Here is a 27,213-nt window from a genome sequence, read left to right on the forward strand (position 1 = left end):
GATAACAAATAAAAATCTCTAAATAGTACATTCTTTATATGGCCACATATTAACATAAGAAAATTGAGACACTTTTCAGTCCTCCTCATATATTAAAAGAATAATAATAATAAATACAAAATTCTAAATAATAAATTCTTTATATGGCCACATATTAAAATAAGAAAATTAAGACACTTTTCAGTCCTCCTTATGTGGTTGGGCATATTTCTCTGAAGACTGAATCTTTCCCAAGAGTCGGCGATTACCTATCAAATACTTATGAAAGTCCTTGCAGGTCATGTGTTTTTTGTACTGGGTGTAACAATGCAACTAGTGGAGGCGGCAAGGTGCTCAGTGTTGCCAGAGTGGAAATGGTGAAGTATGGTACCAAAGGCACAGAATGGTCGTATTTGGAGGATAATTATCGTGTATCTGGCAACGTTGAGATCGGTCGACCAATGACTGTTCTCTCTACAGTCAGAGCTCGCGCAAGAAGGTGGGACGTAAGGGAGACACCATTTACAACACCTGTAAGGGCGTAATAACTAGTTTGTGAAAGAACCAGAGAAACACAAATATCCGACGAAAAAAAATCCCGGACGTTTTTAGAATCCCTGCCGGACGCATTTTTTAGGTCTCAAAAAGAGGAGGTCCTGTCACCCTATATATCGTCTTGTAAGTACAATGATAATGCATTATAGACCTCTAATGTGTTAAATCGTCATGACCAGTGAATCTGTAACGTTTCATTCATGTCTCACAAAGTGATCACTTCTGTTTCTTCCGAAACTTCTTCTTCATCTTTGAGTTTTTCGTAAAGTGAACGACAGAGCTTGTTTAAATTTAAACATTCTTCAATAAACGGCTTCTACCGCTTTTGGTTCAACCTTAATCGGCACTAGCTCGTTAGCAGCTAAATGACCATCGATCACACTCATATTTGAGTTATTGGACATGAAGCTAGCCGGTTAGCTTAAATTAAGGTGAAACGGAAAGTCTGGATCTGTTTTTCAAATTTGTGTTTTATGTGTGAACAACAAGGTATTTTACCAACACAAACAATTTTCACTTTTATATTCAGTATACATGGTCCATGAATACAAATACAGGGTGCACACACACATTTACTCTCAATGCTTATTTGCATATTGTAGAACGCTTCACTGTGACCTCAGGGTAGAACGTTTCACCGGGTTCCGTGTTCTAGCTTCCTTGTTCCAGGTTCCATTCCCCACAGCATAAGAACACACTGTGTGTCAAATTCAGTCAGTTCATTTCAAGCCAGAGGACTTCACACACTGAAGTGGAGCAGCAGAAAACGCCCAAATTGATCACCAAAAGTAAGATCAATACTCCTTTTGTTTCACATTCTCATGATGGTCCTAATGTTTCTTTTCTGTCTCTCTCCAGCCTGCAAGGACTTTATCCCGATGTGTTTGAGAGTCGACGCCGACGACCGTCCCACGCTGGAGCAGCTCGAGATCCACCCATAGCTCAGATAAGTCAACGGCGCACACACACGTTCTCACGCAAACGCTCTCACGCAGACACACACACGTAGTTGGCATCACGTAGTCGCGCACACATAGACGCCATCGCGTAGACACGCATGCGTAGACGCCATCGCGTAGACACGCATGCGTAGACGCCATCGTGTAGACCCCCTCACGTAGACACGCACACGTATACTATGGCGGCAAATCACTGTCAAAATTCGAGAGCGCAAATCAGCTTGATGCGCTCGCGTAAATCAAACATCCGTCTCGCGAAAGATATTTGCTCGCTCGCGGAACGTGAACTTCCTTGCGAGGCTAGTCTCTGCTTGCGCTCGAAGGTGTTTTCTACGCGCTCGCTGTTGTTCTTTTTGACAGTAAGGGGGCGGTACGGTGGCCCTGAAGTACAAAACACAACGGCAAATAGGAAAACACAATGAAATGAACTCCTTACGGAAAGGGTAGGGGCTTAAGGCTGGCGCATGCTTCTGCGTCTGCGTCGTTGTGTCGACGCACTCGTTTCAATTCATGGTTCTAAAAAGTCTTGCGTGTGTTGCAGCGCAATTCACCGCCAGAACAACATGCGGAGTAACGTGTTTTGTTGAAGACGACCTAGAGAGTCACGTCTTTGTGTGTGGAATTATTTATCATAGACTTTATTGCCCCGTGCATCGCCACTGCTGCTTTTCGTCACGGAAACATTTGTCCCGTATTTTCCTCCACAACTTTGTGCACCTCTCGACCGGCAAACCGGCGTTTGCAGCGATCTCCCTCCGTGAATCCAACCCGCTTCTACAACCCGCCAATGACGGCTTGTATAAGCGCTCATATTCACGCATTTCTTCCGACAAAAGTTCTTCAATCTGATCCGTTCTCTCGTAAACACTCTTCGTTTTAATAATGGCGGTATCGGGCTATGAAAGCGGAAATGTGAGTCTCCGTAACAGACGTAGTTAGCGGACCAATCGCAGCCTTGTGCGCTGCGGGAGGCTTGCCCCCCCCCCGCCCCTTTTATTTACTTTTATTTACAACACCTAAATATAATTGAACAACAAAAAACCTTTAAAACAACGGTGAAACACTAGTAGGACTAGTAGATGGCGATGTTTTACACTCGTAAAACATCAACATCTCTCCATGACTTTCTGCTGCGGCTCTCCTGCTGCACTCACTTCCCCCCCTCATCACAGGCTCTCAGTCCCGCCACTGATTTACTGATTGACATAATATCTAGAAAGCGGCATTTCTCAGATTTCAAAATCCGATTGTGCAAATAGTTAAAGGAGTCACGGTAATTTGAATCCTCCATGTCACTTTCCGTCGCCGGCGAAAGGCTTCAGATTAAGAGTGTTAAAAGACAGACACAGTCCGTCTGTCCAATCAGAAGGGCCCGTCCTCTGCATCCTGCTATAAGGCTGGACATTCTAGTCAAAGGTGCGCTCACATTTCGTCACGCGGTGAGACGCCGTAAGAGAGGAAAACGGGCCGGCTCGTTGGTGAGACTCCGCAAGCGTGGTTCTCGCACATCGCTGCCAGGCATCTTTCTCTCCAACATGCACTCACTGTGCAACAAACTGGACAAAATTCAGCTGCTGGTGAGGAGAGACGAAGACTTCTCTACATCCTCCGTTCTGTCCTTCACGGAGACGTGGCTCTGCGGATCGATACCGGACTCCGCGCTCCAGCTGGCGGGTTTCTATGGCGTTATATTTGTGCCGCAATCCTGAGCGCGTAATTTTAAGTTTTGAGCACAGAGAACTATATTTTAGCAAAGAAAAACATATTCCGTGCGCGCAGTTTACTCAGGTGCCCTCTCCACAAACTGGTTTTCTGCGCGCAGACAGCCGTTGCTGCGCTCTCTCCACCTCTTCACTCTGCGCTCGCTCGACGTTTCACTCACACGCTCGCTCGACTTGCAGCAGCGTTACATTTGTGCCACAAAACCAACCAATCAGAGAATTAAAGAAGGTCAATTGTGATTGGCTGTTGTTCTCCAATCACAACGCTTCCTAAAGAAGACGAAAAAAAGTGATATTAGAAGTCCGGCTAGCCACCATCAGACATGACCGAAGCAAATGATGAGAACAGCAAGTGTTTTAATCCAGGCCATTAGCATTTAGCACAAATGCTGCAAACTTCAACAACTCGCTGAGCTTCCGCGATGCTGTAGGTAGTTCTACTAGCGTTGTGATCGGAGAACAACAGCCAATCACAATTGATCTTCTTTAATTCTCTCATTGGTTGGTTTTGTGGCACAAATGTAACGCTGCTGCAAGTCGAGCGAACGTGTAAGTGAAACGTCGAGCGAGCGCAGCGTGAAGAGGTGGAGAGAGCGCAGCAACGGCTGTCTGCGTGCAGAAAACCAGTTTGTGGAGAGGGCACCTGAGTAAACTGCGGGCACGGAATGTTTTTCTTTGCTAAAACATCTCTCTGTGCTCAAAACTTAAAATTACGCGCTCAGGATTGTGGCACAAATATAACGCCATAGGTTTCCAGCTGCTCAGAGCGGACCGCGACACGGAGCTCTCCGGCAAGATAAAGGGTGGAGGAATCTGCTTCTACTTCAACACCGGCTGGTGCAACGACGTAACGGTGATCCTACAACACTGTTCTCATCTGGAAACTTTCTTCATCAACTGCAAACAATTTTATTCCCCCCGTGAGTTTGCTTCATTCATCCTGGTCGGTGTTTACATGCCGTCGGCGGGCAACGTGCACGAGCTCGGTCCCCCACTGACTGACATGTCACTTTACTGTCATTTTTCACTCGTCACTTTTGTCACTTGTTCGCTAGTGCACTTTATTTTTTAATTTCTTTAAATATTTTTTTACTTTTAAAATACTTTTAATTTTTAACTTTAATCTTATTCTCTTATTCTAAACAAACCCATAGCATTAGCATTTCATTTTATTTTATTACTTGTGCACTGCTGTCTTGTTGTCTATTGTTATACTGTCTACTGTTACGCACCAACCGCCAAGTCAAATTCCTTGTATGTATGACGTATTTTGACAATAAATGTTTCCTGATTCCTGTAACCGTTGTGGACCGTAGATGACAACCAGCTACAACCGTAATTTCTGTAGTGCGAAAATGGGCTTCTATAGTTGTGTGAATGCATAACTCCAGCCAATCCAAAGACGGGGTTTGTAACCAATTAGATGTAGAGATACCATGGTGACTGTCTCCGCCCCCTTACTGTCAAAAAGATCAACAGCGAGCTTGTAGAAAACACCTTTGAGCTCGAAGAGAGAAGTTCACGTTCCACAAGCGAGGAAATATTGTGCGCCAGACGGACTATGCTCGCGTATGTTTGATTTACGGCGCGCATCAACCTGATTCACTGTCAAAATTCGAGAGCGCAAATCAGCTTGATGTGCGCGCGTAAATCAAACATTCGCTGGGCTTCTGTTCCCAAGAAGCCCAAGATCACAGGACTCAATGACTACAGGCTCGTCGCCCTATGTAGTCATGAAGTCTTTTGAACGGCTAGTCCTGTCCCACCTGAAGACCCCCACTGACCCCCTCCTGGACCCACTGCAGTTCGCCTACAGAGCCAAGAGGTCTGTGGACGAATCTTTCAACATGGCTCTGCCTTCAACACCATCATCCCGTCTCTGCTGCAGGACAAACTCTCTCAGCTACATGTGCCCGACTCCACCTGCAAGTGGATCACAGACTTCCTGTCTGACAGGAAGCAGCACGTGAAGCTGGGGAAACATGTCTCAGCTTCTCGGACCATCAGCACCGGTTCCCCCCAAGGCTGCGTTCTTTCCCCTCTGCTCTTCTCCCTGTACACCAACAGCTGCACCTCCAGTCACCAGTCCGTCAAGCTCCTGAAGTTTGCGGATTACACCACCCTCATTGGACTGATCTCTGGTGGGGATGAGTCCGCAGACAGGGGGGAGTTTGACCATCTGGTGTCGTGGTGCAACCCGAACAACCTGGAGCTCAACGCTCTGAAGACAGTGGAGATGGTAGTGGATTTCCGGAGGAACAGAGCCCCACCCTCCCCCATCACCCTGTGTGACTCCCCCGTCACTATTGTGGACTTCTTCCGTTTCCTGGGCTCCATCATCACCCAGGACCTCAAGTGGGAGCTGAACAGCAGCTCCATCACCAAGAGGGCTCAGCAGAGGTTGTTCTTCCTGAGGCAGCTGAAGAAATTCAACCTGCCAAAGACGATGATGGTGCACTTTTACACGGCCATCATCGAGTCCATCCTCTGCTCCTCCATTTCTTTAAATATTTAACTTTTAAAATACTTTTAATTTTTAACTTTAATCTTATTCTCTTATTCTAAACAAACCCATAGCCTTATTCTACAAACCTAGCATTAGCATTTCATTTTATTTTATTACTTGTGCACTGCTGTCTTGTTGTCTATTGTTATACTGTCTACTGTTACGCACCAACCGCCAAGTCAAATTCCTTGTATGTGTGACATATTTTGACAATAAATGTTTCCTGATTCCTGATTCCTGTAAACGTTGTGGACCGTAGATGACAACCAGCTACAACCGTAATTTCTGTAGTGCGAAAATGGGCTTCTATAGTTGTGTGAATGCATAACTCCAGCCAATCCAAAGACGGGGTTTGTAACCAATTAGATGTAGAGATACCATGGTGACTGGCTCCGCCCCCTTACTGTCAAAAAGATCAACAGCGAGCTTGTAGAAAACACCTTTGAGCTCGAAGAGAGAAGTTCACGTTCCACAAGCGAGGAAATATTGTGCGCCAGACGGACTATGCTCGCGTATGTTTGATTTACGGCGCGCATCAACCTGATTCACTGTCAAAATTCGAGAGCGCAAATCAGCTTGATGTGCGCGCGTAAATCAAACATTCGCTGGGCTTCTGTTCCCAAGAAGCCCAAGATCACAGGACTCAATGACTACAGGCTCGTCGCCCTATGTAGTCATGAAGTCTTTTGAACGGCTAGTCCTGTCCCACCTGAAGACCCCCACTGACCCCCTCCTGGACCCACTGCAGTTCGCCTACACAACCAAGAGGTCTGTGGACGAATCTGTCAACATGGCCCTCCACTACATCCTCCAGCATTTGGACTCCCCAGGAACCTACGCCAGGATCCTGTTTGTGGACTTCAGCTCTGCCTTCAACACCATCATCCCGTCTCTGCTGCAGGACAAACTCTCTCAGCTACACGTGCCCGACTCCACCTGCAAGTGGATCACAGACTTCCTGTCTGACAGGAAGCAGCACGTGAAGCTGGGGAAACATGTCTCAGCTTCTCGGACCATCAGCACCGGTTCCCCCCAAGGCTGCGTTCTTTCCCCTCTGCTCTTCTCCCTGTACACCAACAGCTGCACCTCCAGTCACCAGTCCGTCAAGCTCCTGAAGTTTGCGGATTACACCACCCTCATTGGACTGATCTCTGGTGGGGATGAGTCCGCAGACAGGGGGGAGTTTGACCATCTGGTGTCGTGGTGCAGCCCGAACAACCTGGAGCTCAACGCTCTGAAGACAGTGGAGATGGTAGTGGATTTCCGGAGGAACAGAGCCCCACCCTCCCCCATCACCCTGTGGCGTAAGTAAGATCAATACTCCTTTTGTTTCACATTTTCATGATGGTCCTCATGTTTCTTTTCTGTCTCTCTCCAGCCTGCAAGGACTTTATCCGGATGTGTTTGAGAGTCGACGCCGACGACCGTCCCACGCTGGAGCAGCTCGAGATCCACCCATAGCTCAGATAAGTCAACGGCGCACACACACGTTCTCACGCAAACGCTCTCACACAGACACACACACACGTAGTTGGCATCACGTAGTCGCGCACACATAGACGCCATCGCGTAGACACGCATGCGTAGACGCCATCGTGTAGACGCCATCGCGTAGACACGCATGCATAGACGCCATCGCGTAGACACGCATGCGTAGACGCCATCGTGTAGACCCCCTCACGTAGACACGCACACGTATACTATGGCGGCAAATCACTGTCAAAATTCGAGAGCGCAAATCAGCTTGATGCGCTCGCGTAAATCAAACATCCGCGAGCAAAACTTCCGTCTCGCGAAAGATATTTGCTCGCTCGCGGAACGTGAACTTCCTTGCGAGGCTAGTCTCTGCTTGCGCTCGAAGGTGTTTTCTACGCGCTCGCTGTTGTTCTTTTTGACAGTAAGGGGGCGGTACGGTGGCCCTGAAGTACAAAACACAACGGCAAATAGGAAAACACAATGAAATGAACTCCTTACGGAAAGGGTAGGGGCTTAAGGCTGGCGCATGCTTCTGCGTCTGCGTCGTTGTGTCGACGCACTCGTTTCAATTCATGGTTCTAAAAAGTCTTGCGTGTGTTGCAGCGCAATTCACCGCCAGAACAACATGCGGAGTAACGTGTTTTGTTGAAGACGACCTAGAGAGACACGTCTTTGTGTGTGGAATTATTTATCATAGACTTTATTGCCCCGTGCATCGCCACTGCTGCTTTTCGTCACGGAAACATTTGTCCCGTATTTTCCTCCACAACTTTGTGCACCTCTCGACCGGCAAACCGGCGTTTGCAGCGATCTCCCTCCGTGAATCCAACCCGCTTCTACAACCCGCCAATGACGGCTTGTATAAGCGCTCATATTCACGCATTTCTTCCGACAAAAGTTCTTCAATCTGATCCGTTCTCTCGTAAACACTCTTCGTTTTAATAATGGCGGTATCGGGCTATGAAAGCGGAAATGTGAGTCTCCGTAACAGACGTAGTTAGCGGACCAATCGCAGCCTTGTGCGCTGCGGGAGGCTTGCCCCCCCCCCGCCCCTTTTATTTACTTTTATTTACAACACCTAAATATAATTGAACAACAAAAAACCTTTAAAACAACGGTGAAACACTAGTAGGACTAGTAGATGGCGATGTTTTACACTCGTAAAACATCAACATCTCTCCATGACTTTCTGCTGCGGCTCTCCTGCTGCACTCACTTCCCCCCCTCATCACAGGCTCTCAGTCCCGCCACTGATTTACTGATTGACATAATATCTAGAAAGCGGCATTTCTCAGATTTCAAAATCCGATTGTGCAAATAGTTAAAGGAGTCACGGTAATTTGAATCCTCCATGTCACTTTCCGTCGCCGGCGAAAGGCTTCAGATTAAGAGTGTTAAAAGACAGACACAGTCCGTCTGTCCAATCAGAAGGGCCCGTCCTCTGCATCCTGCTATAAGGCTGGACATTCTAGTCAAAGGTGCGCTCACATTTCGTCACGCGGTGAGACGCCGTAAGAGAGGAAAACGGGCCGGCTCGTTGGTGAGACTCCGCAAGCGTGGTTCTCGCACACCGCTGCCAGGCATCTTTCTCTCCAACATGCACTCACTGTGCAACAAACTGGACAAAATTCAGCTGCTGGTGAGGAGAGACGAAGACTTCTCTACATCCTCCGTTCTGTCCTTCACGGAGACGTGGCTCTGCGGATCGATACCGGACTCCGCGCTCCAGCTGGCGGGTTTCTATGGCGTTATATTTGTGCCGCAATCCTGAGCGCGTAATTTTAAGTTTTGAGCACAGAGAACTATATTTTAGCAAAGAAAAACATATTCCGTGCGCGCAGTTTACTCAGGTGCCCTCTCCACAAACTGGTTTTCTGCGCGCAGACAGCCGTTGCTGCGCTCTCTCCACCTCTTCACTCTGCGCTCGCTCGACGTTTCACTCACGCGCTCGCTCGACTTGCAGCAGCGTTACATTTGTGCCACAAAACCAACCAATCAGAGAATTAAAGAAGGTCAATTGTGATTGGCTGTTGTTCTCCAATCACAACGCTTCCTAAAGAAGACGAAAAAAAGTGATATTAGAAGTCCGGCTAGCCACCATCAGACATGACCGAAGCAAATGATGAGAACAGCAAGTGTTTTAATCCAGGCCATTAGCATTTAGCACAAATGCTGCAAACTTCAACAACTCGCTGAGCTTCCGCGATGCTGTAGGTAGTTCTACTAGCGTTGTGATCGGAGACCAACAGCCAATCACAATTGATCTTCTTTAATTCTCTGATTGGTTGGTTTTGTGGCACAAATGTAACGCTGCTGCAAGTCGAGCGAGCGTGTGAGTGAAACGTCGAGCGAGCGCAGAGTGAAGAGGTGGAGAGAGCGCAGCAACGGCTGTCTGCGCGCAGAAAACCAGTTTGTGGAGAGGGCACCTGAGTAAACTGCGGGCACGGAATGTTTTTCTTTGCTAAAACATCTCTCTGTGCTCAAAACCTAAAATGACGCGCTCAGGATTGTGGCACACATATAACGCCATAGGTTTCCAGCTGCTCAGAGCGGACCGCGACACGGAGCTCTCCGGCAAGATAAAGGGTGGAGGAATCTGCTTCTACTTCAACACCGGCTGGTGCAACGACGTAACGGTGATCCTACAACACTGTTCTCATGATCTGGAAACTTTCTTCATCAACTGCAAACAATTTTATTCCCCCCGTGAGTTTGCTTCATTCATCCTGGTCGGTGTTTACATGCCGTCGGCGGGCAACGTGCACGAGCTCGGTCCCCCACTGACTGACATGTCACTTTACTGTCATTTTTCACTCGTCACTTTTGTCACTTGTTCGCTAGTGCACTTTATTTTTTAATTTCTTTAAATATTTTTTTACTTTTAAAATACTTTTAATTTTTAACTTTAATCTTATTCTCTTATTCTAAACAAACCCATAGCATTAGCATTTCATTTTATTTTATTACTTGTGCACTGCTGTCTTGTTGTCTATTGTTATACTGTCTACTGTTACGCACCAACCGCCAAGTCAAATTCCTTGTATGTATGACGTATTTTGACAATAAATGTTTCCTGATTCCTGATTCCTGTAACCGTTGTGGACCGTAGATGACAACCAGCTACAACCGTAATTTCTGTAGTGCGAAAATGGGCTTCTATAGTTGTGTGAATGCATAACTCCAGCCAATCCAAAGACGGGGTTTGTAACCAATTAGATGTAGAGATACCATGGTGACTGTCTCCGCCCCCTTACTGTCAAAAAGATCAACAGCGAGCTTGTAGAAAACACCTTTGAGCTCGAAGAGAGAAGTTCACGTTCCACAAGCGAGGAAATATTGTGCGCCAGACGGACTATGCTCGCGTATGTTTGATTTACGGCGCGCATCAACCTGATTCACTGTCAAAATTCGAGAGTGCGAATCAGCTTGATGTGCGCGCGTAAATCAAACATTCGCTGGGCTTCTGTTCCCAAGAAGCCCAAGATCACAGGACTCAATGACTACAGGCCCGTCGCCTTATGTAGTCATGAAGTCTTTTGAACGGCTAGTCCTGTCCCACCTGAAGACCCTCACCGACCCCCTCCTGGACCCACTGCAGTTCGCCTACAGAGCCAAGAGGTCTGTGGACGAATCTGTCAACATGGCCCTCCACTACATCCTCCAGCATCTGGACTCCCCAGGAACCTACGGCAGGATCCTGTTTGTGGACTTCAGCTCTGCCTTCAACACCATCATCCCGTCTCTGCTGCAGGACAAACTCTCTCAGCTACACGTGGCCGACTCCACCTGCAAGTGGATCACAGACTTCCTGTCTGACAGGAAGCAGCACGTGAAGCTGGGGAAACATGTCTCAGCTTCTCGGACCATCAGCACCGGTTCCCCCCAAGGCTGCGTTCTTTCCCCTCTGCTCTTCTCCCTGTACACCAACAGCTGCACCTCTAGTCACCAGTCCGTCAAGCTCCTGAAGTTTGCGGATTACACCACCCTCATTGGACTGATCTCTGGTGGGGATGAGTCCGCAGACAGGGGGGAGTTTGACCATCTGGTGTCGTGGTGCAGCCCGAACAACCTGGAGCTCAACGCTCTGAAGACAGTGGAGATGGTAGTGGATTTCCGGAGGAACAGAGCCCCACCCTCCCCCATCACCCTGTGTGACTTCCCCGTCACTATTGTGGACTCCTTCCGTTTCCTGGGCTCCAACATCACCCAGGACCTCAAGTGGGAGCTGAACAGCAGCTCCATCACCAAGAGGGCTCAGCAGAGGTTGTTCTTCCTGAGGCAGCTAAAGAAATTCAACCTGCCAAAGACGATGATGGTGCACTTTTACACGGCCATCATCGAGTCCATCCTCTGCTCCTCCATTTCTTTAAATATTTAACTTTTAAAATACTTTTAATTTTTAACTTTAATCTTATTCTCTTATTATAAACAAACCCATAGCCTTATTCTACAAACCTAGCATTAGCATTTCATTTTATTTTATTACTTGTGCACTGCTGTCTTGTCGTCTTTTGTTATACTGTCTACTGTTACGCACCAACCGCCAAGTCAAATTCCTTGTATGTGTGACATATTTTGACAATAAATGTTTCCTGATTTGTGATTCCTGTAACCGCTGTGGACCGTAGATGACAACCAGCTACAACCATACCATGGTGACTGGCTCCGCCCCCTTACTGTCAAAAAGAACAACAGCGAGCGTGTAGAAAACACCTTTGAGAGCGAGCAGAGATTAGCCTCGCAAGCGAGGAAGTTCACCTTCCGCGAGCGAGCAAATGTCTCGCGCGAGACGGACATTTGCTCGCGGATGTTTGATTTACGGCGCGCATCAACCTGATTTGCGCTCTCAAATTTTGACAGTGATTTTCTGCCATAGTAGACGCCCTCACGTAGACAAGCACATGTAAACCCCCTCGCTTAGACATGCAAATATAGACGACCTTGTGTAGACTCCCTCATGTAGACGTGCACATGTAGACGCGCACATGTAGACGTGCAAATGTAGACGCCATCACGTAGACACGCACACGTAGACACGCACATGTAGATGCCGTCGCTTGGACGCACACACGTAGACGCCTTCACATAAGACACGCACATGTAGACGCCCTTGCCTAGACGCCCTTGTGTAGACACCATCACGTAAATGCTTTCACGTAGACACCGTCGCGTAGACGCGCTCACGTAGACGCCATCGCTTAGAAGCGCACATGTAGACGCGCACACGTAGACGCTATCACATAGACGCGCACGCGCAGACGATCTCACATAGACGCCTTCGTGTAGACGCGCACACGTAGTCCCCCTAATTGAGACCTCCTCAGATGATCTCACACTTCTTCTCCTTCTCTCTCCAGACTACCAGGACTTCATCGGGACGTGTTTGAGAATCCACCCGAAGAACCAGTGAGGAGGAGCACTTAAATACTTAATATAATTTTAGTTAGTAACTTTATTTAAGTTAATGAGTGTAAACAAAAGACGCAACACAAGTTTGATTGCTTTAGATCCATTTTAAGGGTTTACTCACTCTCCCATCTTATCTTATATAGAATAATGGCGGAAGAAGAAGATGTTTTATTAGTAAATTAACATCCTGCCTATATGGGAAATTTAGATTAAAACATGAATATTATAGACCGACAACTAAAACCACATAAAAATTCAATTGCCTAGAAATAATCAGATTCAAGCCCTTTGCTGTCTACAGAAGGAATCAGCTTTTGAAGGCCACTTCAGCTGTTTTATTCGGTCTAAAGAAACACAGAACATTCACCCACTTGTGTCTAATAACAATGTTTGCAGCCTGTCAGTAATTGCACACTCAAACTACCGCCAGTGATATTTCTCAACATCTGGGGACACGTTTCTACGGATGCATTGGAGATTTCTAGCAGGTTTGTAGATGTGTCAAAAATCTGTCTTTGATTAATCAACAACTATAAAACGCTTGCAAGTTTATGCAAGTCAGTTTATTTCTAATATCCTACAACAACAAAAAATTATTATTTTTTCTTTTTCGTAGCTCATGGTGGGGCCACGCCCTATTGGCCTCTATGGACCAGCCGTCACTGGTAAAAAAACATTCAGCGACATATTCCGGGTCTTTCTTTCTGTTGACCACTAGCTGCCACTATTGCTAAGGAATATATTAATTCATGAAAAAAAATGTACTGGCTTTTGTCTCAGTTGTGGAAATGTTCATTATGCAAATTATATCAGCTAATAATGTAGACCAATTAAGGAGTCTCTGTTTTTTAATATGTACATTTTATTGCAAACGAACAACCACATAATCTGATCACAGAAGTAGTGTTCAGAATTTTATTTAGGATAAGCATCAAAATATAGCTGATAGAAGTACAAGTAAAATAAAAGTTGTCCATTGCAGAATAGTGTAATAGACCGCCTATCGAATTAAAAGGAATTTAATTTATTGTTCTCGTTACATAACAACATTATATTTGTCGATTGTGTTTCGTATTAATAATCTGAATGTTAAAAAAATAGTTTTAACATATCTGTAAAAAGCAGCCCACATTATTGGTAGTATTGAGAAGCAGATAAAGTAGTAGATAAAGTAATAAAATAAAGCCGCTTACATGTCGCTCAGAACGTCACAGTGCTTCAGTAGATCTATTTTCCCTTTTATTCGCTGTTTACTTTACTTACTGGAAGTCCGGCCCGCCCCTCTCCGGAGAAACGCGCCTTCGTGACGTCACTTCCCACCTGCGCGAGCTCGTGCTAACTCAGCTAACCGAGAGACGAGAAAACTAACGGCACCCGCTTCCAACGGTCACCGAGGTTGGTCGGGCTCACCGCGGTGCCCCCCCGAAGCCTCGCCGTACCCGCGGTGTGCGTGTGTGTCCTTTTGGATGCAGGTCTGTCCGCTTGTTGACGTCCATGACGAGGACGGATGTGACCGCGGCTCCAGGACGTCACCAGCTAGCGGGACTTTTCCCGCGGATGTTTCTGTTTTTTTGAGTGTCTTTCCCCCTCCTCTGGTATGCATTTAAACCCGTAGATCCCTCTGACCGGGGCCTTAAGACTCTTAGCCTTAGTTGCGGCCCCTCGGTCGGGATGAAGCTGCAGTGTGACGTCGAGGTGGTGAATCGGATGCTCCCCTCGTTCGGGATGAAAAGTCGAGGGAAGGGGACCAGAGCGGTGCTGTCCATCGGGAAGCATCTGGACAAGACGAGCCAACGCAGCAACATCTACATGATGATCTGCACATCTAAGGACAGAACGGGCTCCAAGTACAAGGTCTGCTGCTGCTGCTGCTGCTGCTGCTGCTGCTGCTGTTGTTGTTGTTGTCATCCGTCGGATCTGTCCCAGTGTGTGCTCCTTTATGTTGATTTAAATCTAAAAGAATTTCAAAGCCAGCTATCCTCGTCAAACAGATGCTAAATTATACCCATTATTAATAAGAATGGATGCATTTGACTGTATTGATAGATATGTAAACTTCATAGTTATTTTGGTGGATCTGTTTATACTTGAGTCTGTCCATCCAGGAAGCAAATGGGACTTTTTCCTTCATGCATTTGCAGTAAAGTGCCTCAATAAGCCCTGTGGTTGACTTGAGTTTCTAAATTTGTAAAAGACATAGAGGGGATGAGAAACATAAAGGACAATTAATCCTCGAATGCTTTCCATATTTTTACTGGCCTCAATAGAATGACAAAAATCCCCATCTTCTCTTTTTATTTGTCTATTTACTTTAGAAGACGTGAGGCCCTAGACGTGTTGTTCGTCGTGTCCACAGATGCCGCCTTCAAGTCCCCACTCACTGAGACGCCGTAATGCGGAACCACCCTGTTGTTGCGTTGTGGATTTTTCCGTTGCTGACGTTTGCCAAATTTCTCTTTCAGCTTAAAGACAACATAGAGAAGTTCTTCACTTGGTTTGTGGAGGAAGGCAAGGCCACTGTGAGGTTAAAGGAACCCGCCGTTGACATTTGTTTGAGCAAGGTACGACATCCGACGCGGTTTTAATCCAATTTGTCAGATTTATATCAAAGCAACTTTATTTTTTAATGAAAACCAAAACCCAACTCGTCCTTTTTGTTAATCAACTCGACAAGCACATGCAGTTGTTTCGACTGCAGCTGATGGCTGGACGGTAACCATGGCAGCCTCATTGTTTCCAGCTGCTGTAAAGGCCTCCTCGCTGCTTTGAGGGCCAGCGTGACCTTTCACTTATATTCTAACAACATAATAATAATCTGCCATGTTTAAACAGACACACAGACACAGACATATTGCAGACAAACAGAATGAACAGAATTTCTTACTTTGTTGTAAATTTGTAAAACCAACATAGATTTAAATGTACACCCTGTTATGTCTTTTGGGTTTTTTCTGGTTTACAGTTTATTATTTTTGGACTACATTGGATTGTACAGGTTTTCAACTAATTCTGTCCGAGCCATGTGTTTAACATCCTGCATCACGTACAATTTTTCCCCAATTTTTACAAAGTGTGAAATCAAGATATTCCAGGCCAGGAAATTTGGATATTTCAAGGAATCTAGTCTGAGAAGATACTGCAAAACTGCTCTTCCTTCTTACCGCGGACCTGTACCTTCATCTATTTATTCATTTGTTTGTAGGCTGACGCAAATAGCTTAAAGAGCTTCCTCTCGGCGGCTCGTTTGGCCGACAGAGGAAGCGTCACGAGTAGCCTTCCTCTCTCCACGCTCACTCCTGTTCGCGCCAGAGACGTTGAGCAACCCAAGAAGAAGCTCACCATCGTCTCCAAGAAGGACTACCCCATCACCTCCAACTTCCCCTACTCCCTGGAGCAGCTGCAAGTCTCCTACTGCAAACTGTCCCGCATGGACATGCGGATGCTGTCTCTCAAAGGTAGAATGAGCCCACATTGATACAAGTGTCTTGATTTACGTTCTGTTCCTGCACTTCGCTTCCTTTTGGATTACCTTCCTCCCTGAGTTGTAGTGTTTCCTTTCCTTTCTTGTTTGTGCAGCTCTCCGCAAGCTGGACCTCAGCAACAACCACATCAAGAAGCTCCCCGCCACCATCGGGGACCTCGGCTGCCTCTCCGAGCTCGTCCTCCACAACAACCACCTGGAGGCCTTCAGCGAGGCGCTGTGCCTGTCCACGCTGCAGCGGACCCTCCAGATCCTGGACCTCAGCCAGAACCGACTGCGGTGGCTCCCGCCTCAGTTCTGCCAGCTCAAGGAACTGGTGAACCTCAAGCTGGACGACAACGAGCTCACCTGTCTGCCGTTCCGCGTGGGCCGGCTCTCCAAGTTGAGGTTCCTGTCGGCGGCACACAACCAGCTGGCCGCGTTGCCCTCTGACTTCCGCAGGCTCAGCCTGGAGAACCTGGACCTGTTCGGCAATCCGTTCGTCCAGCCCAACCCTCTCGACCACACGATGAAGCTCACGTTCCCGCTTCCCCTTCAAGAGATGGCTTCCAGAGCCGTGGCCGACCTCAGGTGAGAACGAAACGCGCCCGCCGGGTCCGACCCAAGTCCTCGCTGTCGTTCTCCCAGCGACCTTGACCTTGATGGTGTCCTCACTCTCGTTCCCCTCGCAGGCTGCCTTACGGACCTCACCTCATCCCGGGCCACTTGTGTCGGGACCTGGAAGTCGCCAAGGCGTGCGACTGCGGCCGCGTCTGCGTCAATTTCTTCATCAAGACGGCGGTTAGCATGAACCTGCACCAAGTCTCCCACACGGTGGTCCTGGTGGACGACATGGGGGGCACGGACGCTCCGGTGCAGCAGCACTTCTGCTCCCTCTCTTGCTACTCCCAGTTTTTAGACAACTCGCTCCAGAGAGGAATCCGATGAGGAAGGACAAACACTTTTGCTCAACAGGAAACGCAGCGACTGCTGGAAATTGCGGTGGATTTTGCAAAAGCTCTCGGGTGGATGGACTCGACTTGCAGATGACAGGAGAATATTGACCCTTTCAAGGTTTTGTTTTTTTAAAGGGCTTGAAGCAGTCTGTTTTAAATTGTCATTCAACTTGCGTTGCACTTCTTTCTCACGGGCTCCATCCGTGACCTAAAAGCACTGCGCTTCATGTAGCGATGGCAGACTGACACGTGACAGTTCTCCGAGGCTGCTGGTAAATGTCATAGATGGTCCTTCCTGATCCTTCTGCCTCTTAAAGCAGACTGCAGGCTCCTCTGCTGACCTACTTCTACCAGGCAAGGGAATAAAGACATTAGATTAATTGGAGTTCTTTCCTCAACACAGTGCCTCAGGGTCCGTGAGCATTGCCTAAGGGGAGTTAGTTTTTACTGTGCTAATGGCCCACTATTTTTATATTCATTTGAAAAATGCAATAAAATAAAACTATTCACACTGTTGTACAAAGTAGTTTATTCTGAGACATTTGAATGATTTTAAATCATACATATTTGTATTGAGGGAATAAAGAGGAATATGAACATTTAATATCTTATCAAACGATATAACTTCAGCATTCACAACCTGCTGCATTACGAGAAAACCAAACATCACAACCTCCTCTGAACCCTCAGTCCAGCTCATACATCAGGGAGTTCTGGAAGATGAACCCGGCAGACGTGGAGTGGTCGCTGATAATCTTTTCGTTTCCATCGTCATCTATTTCCCTCAATGACCCGGGTGGCGGCTGGTTGCCGCGCTCCGCTTTGTGGAGGATTCTCGCCGCTGGCAGGTCATGGCGGTCTGCGTTCTTCTCCTCCTCGTGCCCTACTGAGCCCGTGGCCGGTTCCTCCGTGTCCCCGTTGGGCGGCTTGCAGCCGTCCTTGGTGTTGTTCCGGCTTTGAGGTTCAGTTTGGGGTTCCTCACTTGCGCTGTGGTTTAAAAACGCAGCCTCTGTCGCCACCTGGAACAGGAAAATAACAAAAGCGCTTAGTTTGGGCTTTATACGTTTACCTTCCTGTCTCCAGGATTTATGATTTACGACAAATCTCACCTCCTTTTTGATGTCTGAAGACCTCCTCTTGGGTGGTGACTCAGAGCGAGAGGTCGGACTGACTTCTCCCTCTTTTTCTACTCGGCTTGAATGTTCAGCAGTGATCAAAACAAGCTGGTCCTCTGTTCCGTGTGCGGCCACAAGCTTGTTATGATCAGGCGCAGAGTTTTGTTCTTCAGCAGAAACATCAACAGTGTCCTGCTGAGAACTTAGACCAGAGTCCTCGGTATCTTCAAGTTGCTGCCTTTTGTGTAGGTTAGAGTTAACCGTCTCATTTTCCTGTTTCTGCTCTTTCAATATCTCCTCCACAGCTTCTTGGCCTAAGCCATTTTTCTCTTTTTGGTCACCATTTTCTCCTTCACTCTTTCCCTCCTGTTTTTCTTCCTCACCTGCTACACCTTCCTCTTCTTCCATCACCTGCTCCTCTCCTCTCTCATGACCCCTTTCACCCTCTTTTTCAACTTCGCCTGTCTGCTGCCCAAAACCCCCACCACCAGCTCTATTCTCCTCCTCCACCTTCCGCTTCTCCTCTTCGTCCACCTCTCTTTTCTCTTCCCGACCGTCATCGTCACCGGCGCTAGTAAGAGCGAACGCCGCGGCCGGATCAAAAGCTTCATCGGAAGGGAGAACCGTCAGCGTGACGGTAAGCTGTCTTCTCGGTTTGTTGAACTTGGCCTCTCCTTTATCTTGGTCCACAGGGTAGGAGAGGGGCAGCTCCAGTCTGTAGGATGGTTTCTTGGACACCAGCAGCAGCTGCCTCTCTTTCACCTCGAGGCTGGCCTCCGACACCTCCTTCAGAAGAGGCAGGTCGACCTTTACCACTATCTCTTGGGGCCTGGGGCTTTGGGCAGAGTCTCTGGAGTATCTGAAGTCCTGCAGATCCAAAAAAGATCGATATTTGACCGTGTAGTTTGGCCTGGTAGGCTGCTTGTCGTTGCTGCAGCTTTTGGGTTGGGCGTCGCTGCTGGTTTTGGTTGCATGTGATTCTTTGGGCTTCATTTGAGATATTTTTTCATCCGGGTATGGGAACGCGAGGGTGTCCGCCTCCTCCGAGGGCTCCTTGGGTTTGTATCCAGGAATGGGTTTTCGGATGACACAGGGCCGAGGGGCCCCCTTGTATTTGACACTCGTCTCACTCACGTTGTTTTCGTCCAGAGTCACTTTGAAAGCGTCCTGGATCCCCCGAATGGCCGCGCTGTCCACCATTTCCATGAAGGTCTTGTTCTTGCTCGCCAAGTGGATGGTGTCAGGGTGGAAAATGACATCATAGATCATCATCGTGTCGCCTTGGGTGTCTCTGTCTTGTCTCCCCGGATGCAGACTGTGGGGCAGGGACCAGCGCTGTCCCACGCGGCCGTCCTCCGACGTCCCGCCCTCACACGCAGGCTTTCCCACTTTTCCGTTGGAGCAGATGTTGATGAAACACTTCCGCGTGCCGTTCAAACTCGTCCCGAGACAGCGGAACGGTTCCGGGTGGATGAACTGAATGCTGTTTCCTCTCTCCTGCTCCAGGAGTTCGATCTCCTCCTCGTACCTCTTCCTATTCTCGGGGTCCGATATTTCATCGGCGTAATCGCGCAGCATTTCCGCGAATTTCTTGTCTTTGAGCGCTTTAGTCAGTCGGTCGACTTCATCCGCTGTCATGTTTAGTTCTCTCAGTTTGTCTCCAACCTCCATGATGACGATCACGATACGAAACGACGGATACTGAATGAATGAATTTAGCCGAGACACAAAAAAGTCCAGAGGCAAGATGACCTATTTACAACCGTGTGTTTTAACTAGTCATGGACCCCCATCAAATAGTCCTGGTTGTGTGGATGTAACCATAGCAACACGAAAGTCTTTTGGTGCAACAAGGAAACACTTCCCTGTGAAACTTGTTTTGTTCTCGTTCAGACCCGCCAGTATCTCAAGGAATGAACATAAACGTTTAACAAATATATATAATTTAGTTTAAAAAGAATAGTTGACCACAACAAAAATTAAATCATGCAGTGTCTTGTTATGATTAATAAGTTAAATGGGTTATCAACGAGGAAAAGCCTGCATTGTTTTTATTTATTTATTAGTTATTATGTTCATAAGCTATGCATTGTCTAATCTATGTGAAATCAATTTTTTAATCACACATTTAAAAATGGGATTGTTTTTAGTTTACTTGCCTTTTTATTGAATATTCCAGGTTCTGTCAGAGTATATTTAAGTTAGTTCTGCAAACAAAACGACAAGTATATTTTCCAACCAACATACATAAATGTACATAATCCAGTAAAAACTGTTTTGAGCACTCAAGGTGAGCAATTACCCATATAACATTAAACTTAGCTTAACCATGTCAAACTTAACGACGTTCAGGCATATTTTCATTTCATATAGTGAAATGACATGAATTCGCCGCCAGCTGTCGCTGTGGATCCTCGCTCGAGTGGCACGCAGCCAATAGGAAAGTCGGTCAGTAAGGCAAAGGGGCGGATATGCAGAAACGAGACGTGATTGGTCGCACCCCCAACGGTTCATATTTCCCACTGTCTGATTAGTAGGTGTGCGCCGTTACTGGCTTGGAAACCAATGGTTATGAATGTATAGATGAGAGGGAGGGAAGGAGGGAGAAAAAGAGAGGGCGAGGCGGCACACAGAACCACTGTGTGGTCCAGCAGCATCTTTAGAGCTCCTCTTAATAAATGTTCCACTTTCTTCCTCACAATTTCCTCAGCTGAAATCGGCTTCTATGTTGATCATTTGGCCAAGGGTGGTCTATAGCACTTATATCACTTCTCATGTGATTTGTTAATTGTGCATATTACATTGCTGTACAAATTACAATCTATACATTAAACTATGACTGTGCCTGCCAGTGTTATATCATGTTATATTGTATTCTCAATATAACTCTAACTGATGCTCTATTTTAAAACTGAGTGGTTTATTACAAAAGAGTCCCAGAGACCCACAATCTCCCTATTCCCTTATGTAAGTGCTGGATTAGATCAGTTAATGAACTCTAAAACAAGGAAAACAAATCTTAAGTAAGTCTTGTCTGCTGACTAAAGGACAATCTGGTTCTGAGCTAATAAAGGGACACGATGTCCTGAGATGTTCTTACCAGAGAGCTTTTATAACACCAAATTTCATTCAGCCAGTAGAGCAAGAGAGTGCCGGTGTGGGGGAGTCGCAGTGTGACGCATACAGGATGTGGGCAGGCACCACTCTGGGAAAGATTGCTGACTATACCAAGATCCCACACTTTTTTTCCCCCATGAATAAGACATCAGAAAGATCCCGAAACGCACAAACAATTTCTCACTTGATCTTTTTTTTGTTTTATTAGAAATATGTATTAAATAATATGAAAAGTTAGACAGGGAGGTATAATCATAGTACTGATGGTTAATATTTATATAATCTTGCATGTTTTTTCCAAAAATGACTAATAATTTCATAGTACAACGAACAATACATTCCTAGACTTATCAACACAAACAAGGAGAAAGTGTTGCAGGAGAGGTGGAAGGTGAAATGTATAAGACAAACTTCATCTTTGGCAAGAGTGCATTGATATTATCAAATATATCAAAGTAAACAAAAGAATCCTTTAAAGAAAAAACACATGTACAAATGAGCAGTCGAGAGGAATAAAAGAGTCCAGTGCATGTTTTTCTGTCATTCCCATGAGTAAAATAGCAGCAGCCGTGCGTGCTTGGCTGCTCCGTGTCCCTGGTATCTTGGGAGTGGGCGGCAGGGCAGTGTTCATTGTCTACTTTGAGCCGGCAGGTACCAGCATGCTCAGTGTGGCGAGGCCGGGTTTTGAGGGAGGCGTTCTGGCGGCGGCCATTTTGTTCAGGCTCCGGACGTCGGCCTGCCAGGAGGGCATTTTCTTCGTGGTCATGTGGCGGCGGGCGTGTTTGGTGAGGTGGTCGCTTCGCATGAATCGCCGGTCGCACACGGGACACACAAATTTCTTTTCGCCCGTGTGTGTCCGCCGGTGACGGGAGAGCTCGTCGGAGCGGGCGAACCGCTTCTCGCAGCCGTCCCAGCTGCAGCTGAAGGGCTTCTCGCCTGAGGGAGGGAGGCAGAGAGAGCAGCGAGTCAGCGAGTGAGTCGAGTTGCGGTCATAAAATCATTACCCTGTCACGCGCGAGATGCAACAATGACCTCACTTTAATTCTCGTCAAGAATAACAAGGCCATGAAAGGAATGTTTTACTAACAGGATGCAACACAAATCTATGCCCCCCCCCCCCCCCCCCTCCTTCCCTGTCTCACTACCACACAGGTCCAAACCAAACCAAACCCTTCTGTACCCAGTTAACCCTCACCTGTGTGTGTTCTTAGGTGAGCCTTGAGGTGTGAGCTCTTGAAGTAAGTCTTCCTGCAGCCCGGGAAGGTGCAGACATAGTTTCTCCTGCGGGAAAAGTCCATCTTTGTCGCCGTCATACCGCAGCTGGGCCCCGCCGGCACGTACACCGGGGCCGGGGCCAGAGGTAGCAGCTTGGTGTTGCCCAGGGTCATGACAGCCTGAGGGCAGTGAGAGGCCTGAGAGATTGAGGACTGAGGGAGAACCAGCATGACCGTGCCCTGGGGCATCGCCGAGCCCACGATGAGGGACTGCTGGACAGAGGCGGAGTTTCCCGAGGCGGGCTGGGGGAGGATGGGCGTGGCGGCGGTCCGAATCCCGTTATTGGTCGTCTGAACCGCGCCGGGGATGAAGGCAGAGATTATACCTGATTGGCTGCTGACGGGAAACATCTGGCAGATGATTTGAGGGTTGGGGGCCGAGGGCGGGGACAGAGCTGCCAGAGCAGGGGGAGTGGGAGGGCTGCTTTGGATTTGCATATTGACAGGAGCGGGGGTGGAGACGCTGTTCCAACAGGGTTTCGGGGGCCGGGCGTGCTGCTCTGTTTTTGAGGCGAATAAAGGGGGTGTGAGAGGAGCAGCAGTGGATGGAGGTGTGGTCGTCTGCTCAGTCTTTGTAACACGCTGCTGCTGCTGCTGCTGCTGCTGCTGGCAGACGGTTGCAGCCATTACTGTGTCTCTGGTTGTCTCTGGACTGGGGGCCACTGGAATGCGGTGTTGGCAGGGGACACTGTCTGCGGTGTGGCGGATGACGCTGGTCGCCATGGCTCTGCAGGGCTGCGGCAGGGGAGGGAGGGAGGGCGTATTTTCAGCCACGGGTGCCGGGACGGGTTGACGGAGGCCGGAGCCACAGTGTTGTGAGGACACAGCGGGGGCGGAGCTTGACTGGAGCGCCGCGCTGGAAGCCTCGACAAAGCTGGGGCTATGAGGGGGAGTCATGCACTGGAAAAAAAAAACAGAAGGGAGGGAGGAATTAAATTCAACTAGTGCACCCTGATGACAAAGCAGTAAGGAGGGTGTCTCTAGATGTACAAGGGAAAGTGATGGGCAAGACAAGCTTGTAAATACAAGAGTAATGGTCACTTTGAGATATAAAAAGCTATAAACTGGGATTTTTATGATTCATTTTATGAGGTGTGTCTGAAGGTCAGAGCACCTTACAGTATCATGTCTGCAGAACCCTCTCACATGTCCACATCTTATGTAATCAGCCATGATCCCTGGCTTATCTTTCCACAAGAGGCCGAAAGGGCAGTGATCTAAATGGTTTCACAGCGGTGGGAATAGGAAGTGGGCGGGGGGGGGGCGGAACTTGATGTTTCAAATCAAGACATACAGATCATTCAATGGCTGAGGCCCGTACAGTATGAAAGGTCACTTACAAGGGAGGAGAGAGACACAAAGTCCTTCGGGGGCTCCGGGAGTTCTGACGGCATGAGTGAGTCACAGGAATCCGAAGCTGGGGTGAGGGGCCTGGGCTTGCAGGGGGCTGGCTTGCCGCCGCCGCAGACAAAGTGGCCCTGGCCCCAGGAGCTCATGCACACCAGCGCTTCGGCGGCCTCCAGGTCGGTGTACTCCAGGCCACAGGTCCCGCTGGGGACAGACTGTTCGCTGTCACGCCTTCTTTTCTTTACGTAGGACCCGCAGCGATCCATGTACTCGGCCTGACGGGAACCAAAAACAGAAACTTCAGACAGTGGCAGCAGAAGCAAAGCACATTATTTGCGAATTGTTTGCTTTGTTGAAATCAACTTTGCACAAATGCAAAAGGTGAGCTTTCTATATACTATTAACCACAAAGGGGGATCATTTATTTTCGGTCATCCTCTGCTTTAAAAGTTCCCCATCCTACACTACACGATGCTGCCATCGAGGGAGGGGCGGAGGTAGTGACTACACCCCGGCCCAGCATGCACCGCCTTTGGCTCAGAGTCAGACACCTCCCATTGCCAAATATAGACCAAACAGTGACGTGCTGCCCAGATGAGCAATGTGAAATGCCTATAAGGCGGGTTTGCATCAGGAAGTAATTTAGGCATTGTAACTTTATTACACATTTCTTTTTACAGTAAGCAACGCATATTACGGATTTCCCACGAGCACACAACCAAATGTTATTGTTCGTCAACACTGACAGGCTACTTGATTTAAAATACATTTGAGATGAACATAGATACCGTTAGGTTTAGATAAATAACGTTTCTTAATTATTTAAACAAAATCGCGTGCACATTATCAAAAACAACAAGTTTCGAATTAACGTGGAATATAATATAGTTGATTTGGCAAAGCTGGGACGTTAAAGTGACTGTTATTAATTAAATTAAATATAATTGTATGCAAGTATAAGTATTAAATTAACAATAAGTACGTTGAAATAGCTTATGACTTAGCTTTAGTGGTGAAATATCAAATATATACAGTGAAAGCTACCGATTTGGCAAATTAATGTCGCGCTCAAATTGAAGTAACGTTAACAGTTTCAAAATAAAATCTTACCCCGTTTGAGTCCATTTCTGTAAATGTTCGCGTTGGCATTGAGGAATACGTATGTGTCTAAATACCACTTTGTGCTTGTCAAAGCCCGTACAGAACAAAGGGACGGCAGTTGCCAGAGCCGCTGCCTGTACCGGTGTAGGGTTGAGGTCGCTTTTCTTCTCTGACTGACTCCCTTTTCTCTCAGCTGTGTGTGTAAAACACGGGGCGGAGAAAAAAAAAAGGAAAACAAACTCACAACACGCACCGGCAGGTGGCAACACTCAGCCAATCACAATTGAGTGTGTGGGAAGCTCCAACCAATGGGAGAGCAGAGAACGCGTGAACAGTGCGTGCTCGCTGACCGGTTGGCGGAAACGGGGTGCGTGGCCGTTGGTGGGCGTGTCCTTAAGAGTCAGCAGTGTCAGGGTAAACCCGATGAACTGCCATCCGTTAACTAGGCAAAAGGTCGATCGAGTCTATGCTGCATTCACGGAGTGTAGGGAATAACACTTGCAAATAATCCAGTGCGGTAAATGTTTTTTTTAACAGATTTTACGGTTGAGCATAGTTGTTATTGATAGAGAAATGGTAAATATAGCCTGGGTGCCCAAACTACAAAACAATCAAGTGACAAATGATTTGCACCAAATCTTCCTTTCTACATGTGGGCTTATGCATTTGCACAACAATGGCCTACTGTATTGTCACTGTGCATTTTAGAGCTAATATGTCACACACAATTCCATCAGTGTAGTTTCTAAAATGCCACAACTGTATCATAAACAAGCTTGTGCCTATTTGTTTTATCCTGTCTGTTATGTGGCTGCTTAGGTGGGGATTACATTACATTGCCCGTCTTATTGAGAAAAATGTTTTGAATTGATCAAAATATTATATTGCATATAATTTCTATTTACCAGTGGAAAAACATCAAGCGCTGTCGTCTACTTGAAAGCAAAGGGGGAAGTTGTTTTTACCATGTTTTCTACCGTACCTGAATGCAGCACTCGTGCCTCCATGAAGCGCGGGTTTCTATCTTGTTTTCCGGAGCTGTTTGTGAAGCTTTTTCACACAAAAAAACAGATAAATAAGTGCTTGAATAAACAAATTGCGCAAACACATACTAACAAAGATTTATATAAATCATTTCCCTGGTCTATACCATTACTGTAGCCGATAACAACGTAAACAGTGTAATAATGTGTCACGATTACTTAAAATGTACAGGTTTAATGTGATTTTCCAGCAAATCGGGTCACCCTGAGTGGTTTAACAATCCAACTCTATAAATGGTACATTTGATGAAAATGTAACTTATATAACATATTCTGGGCAGGATTTTCCCACTTGTTTTGTCTGCGGGTGTAAACACTCTTTAAGGATTGGGGTGGAGCCAACCTCACTGCACCAGTAAATAAATGTGGATTATGTAAGATGTTTGATTTATATTATCATTGTCAAATTTGCAGACAAATCCATTTTTATGGGAATGCGAGTGCACATATTCACTGGCCTATTATTATGGCGAAGACAAAAAAGGGATAATGTGCTTTGTTCTCCTGTCACTAAATATATTCTTGAAACTTTATGTAAAGGTTATGCATGTCGGCCGGTTTTTCCTGTTGCCTATTGTCTGACAATCTCTCTGAGATCATTCCCACAAGTACATTTAGGAGAACTGAGATTGGTTTCGACCTACATGCGCTGTTGTATCACCAACAGCAATTAGACAAAGATAAAAATGTGTCAAATGTTTTCAAGTCCCAATGAAGTACTTGAACCATGATGTAAAAAACCCTTTATTATTACCAATTGGTGTAAACAACATCAATATATCTTTGTAGAAACAACAGCAGAACCAGAGTCATTTTCATGAGCATGATCAGAATAGATATTTAAAAATCGGTTTCTGATATTCCTTGCTTGAATATGAATGCAAAACTCATGTGACCTCATTTGCACCAAAAATGGTAATTTGGTGTTTGTCTGCAAATTGCCCTCAGCCGAAAGTACTGCAGCAGGTGTGTTAGCCCGGCCCCCGGCGGCGTCTGGCGGCTAACGGAGGCCGCGCCTTAGTGTGACTCACATGAGCATGACCTCAGGGAGCATCGAGGGCTTGGAACTTGTTGGCAGAATAGCCGCAGTGGCAGCAGTTAGCGAGAAGAGAGGGGAAGAGGGAGGAGTTACGAGGAAAAACACGTTAGCATGTCGGCATGACAGGCTGCTCGGGCCTAAGCACGGCAGCCTGTT

General features: G+C 47.0%; 3 protein-coding genes and 1 long non-coding RNA gene across 5 annotated transcripts in view; 1 reads left to right on the plus strand and 3 right to left on the minus strand.

The window, feature by feature from the left end:
* Positions 1–13,892, minus strand: part of LOC144388437 (uncharacterized) — a 15,758-nt gene extending 1,866 nt beyond the window's left edge. The window contains exon 1 of the long non-coding RNA XR_013452823.1: positions 13,799–13,892. This is a non-coding gene — a long non-coding RNA (uncharacterized LOC144388437). The remainder of the gene's footprint in view (positions 1–13,798) is intronic.
* Positions 12,585–17,537, plus strand: lrr1 (leucine rich repeat protein 1). 2 transcript variants are annotated; one of them, XM_078089955.1, is made up of 7 exons: positions 12,585–12,602; positions 13,002–13,093; positions 13,222–14,459; positions 15,068–15,166; positions 15,808–16,060; positions 16,182–16,656; positions 16,758–17,537. In XM_078089955.1, exons 3-7 carry the CDS (start codon positions 14,277–14,279, stop codon positions 17,011–17,013), a joined length of 1,266 nt encoding a protein of 421 aa, XP_077946081.1. In that variant the 5' UTR covers positions 12,585–12,602; positions 13,002–13,093; positions 13,222–14,276; the 3' UTR covers positions 17,014–17,537. The 2 variants fall into 2 exon arrangements, with proteins under 2 accessions (XP_077946081.1, XP_040054713.1); XM_040198779.2 differs by lacking the exon at positions 12,585–12,602 and having other exon boundaries at positions 12,665–13,093.
* Positions 17,534–20,052, minus strand: dnaaf2 (dynein axonemal assembly factor 2). The gene is made up of 2 exons (XM_040198771.2): positions 18,131–20,052; positions 17,534–18,040 (listed from the first exon to the last, which is right to left on the minus strand). Exons 1-2 carry the CDS (start codon positions 19,805–19,807, stop codon positions 17,708–17,710), a joined length of 2,010 nt encoding a protein of 669 aa, XP_040054705.2. The 5' UTR covers positions 19,808–20,052; the 3' UTR covers positions 17,534–17,707.
* A 1,177-nt stretch (positions 20,053–21,229) lies between these two features.
* On the minus strand, positions 21,230–25,207 carry LOC120832487 (Krueppel-like factor 11). The gene is made up of 4 exons (XM_040198777.2): positions 24,985–25,207; positions 23,868–24,149; positions 22,449–23,427; positions 21,230–22,189 (listed from the first exon to the last, which is right to left on the minus strand). Exons 1-4 carry the CDS (start codon positions 25,021–25,023, stop codon positions 21,888–21,890), a joined length of 1,602 nt encoding a protein of 533 aa, XP_040054711.2. The 5' UTR covers positions 25,024–25,207; the 3' UTR covers positions 21,230–21,887.
* Between the last annotated feature and the right edge of the window lie 2,006 nt (positions 25,208–27,213).

This window comes from Gasterosteus aculeatus, chromosome 15 (assembly GCF_964276395.1).
Source record: "Gasterosteus aculeatus chromosome 15, fGasAcu3.hap1.1, whole genome shotgun sequence".
Classification (NCBI taxonomy): Eukaryota; Metazoa; Chordata; class Actinopteri; order Perciformes; family Gasterosteidae; genus Gasterosteus; species Gasterosteus aculeatus.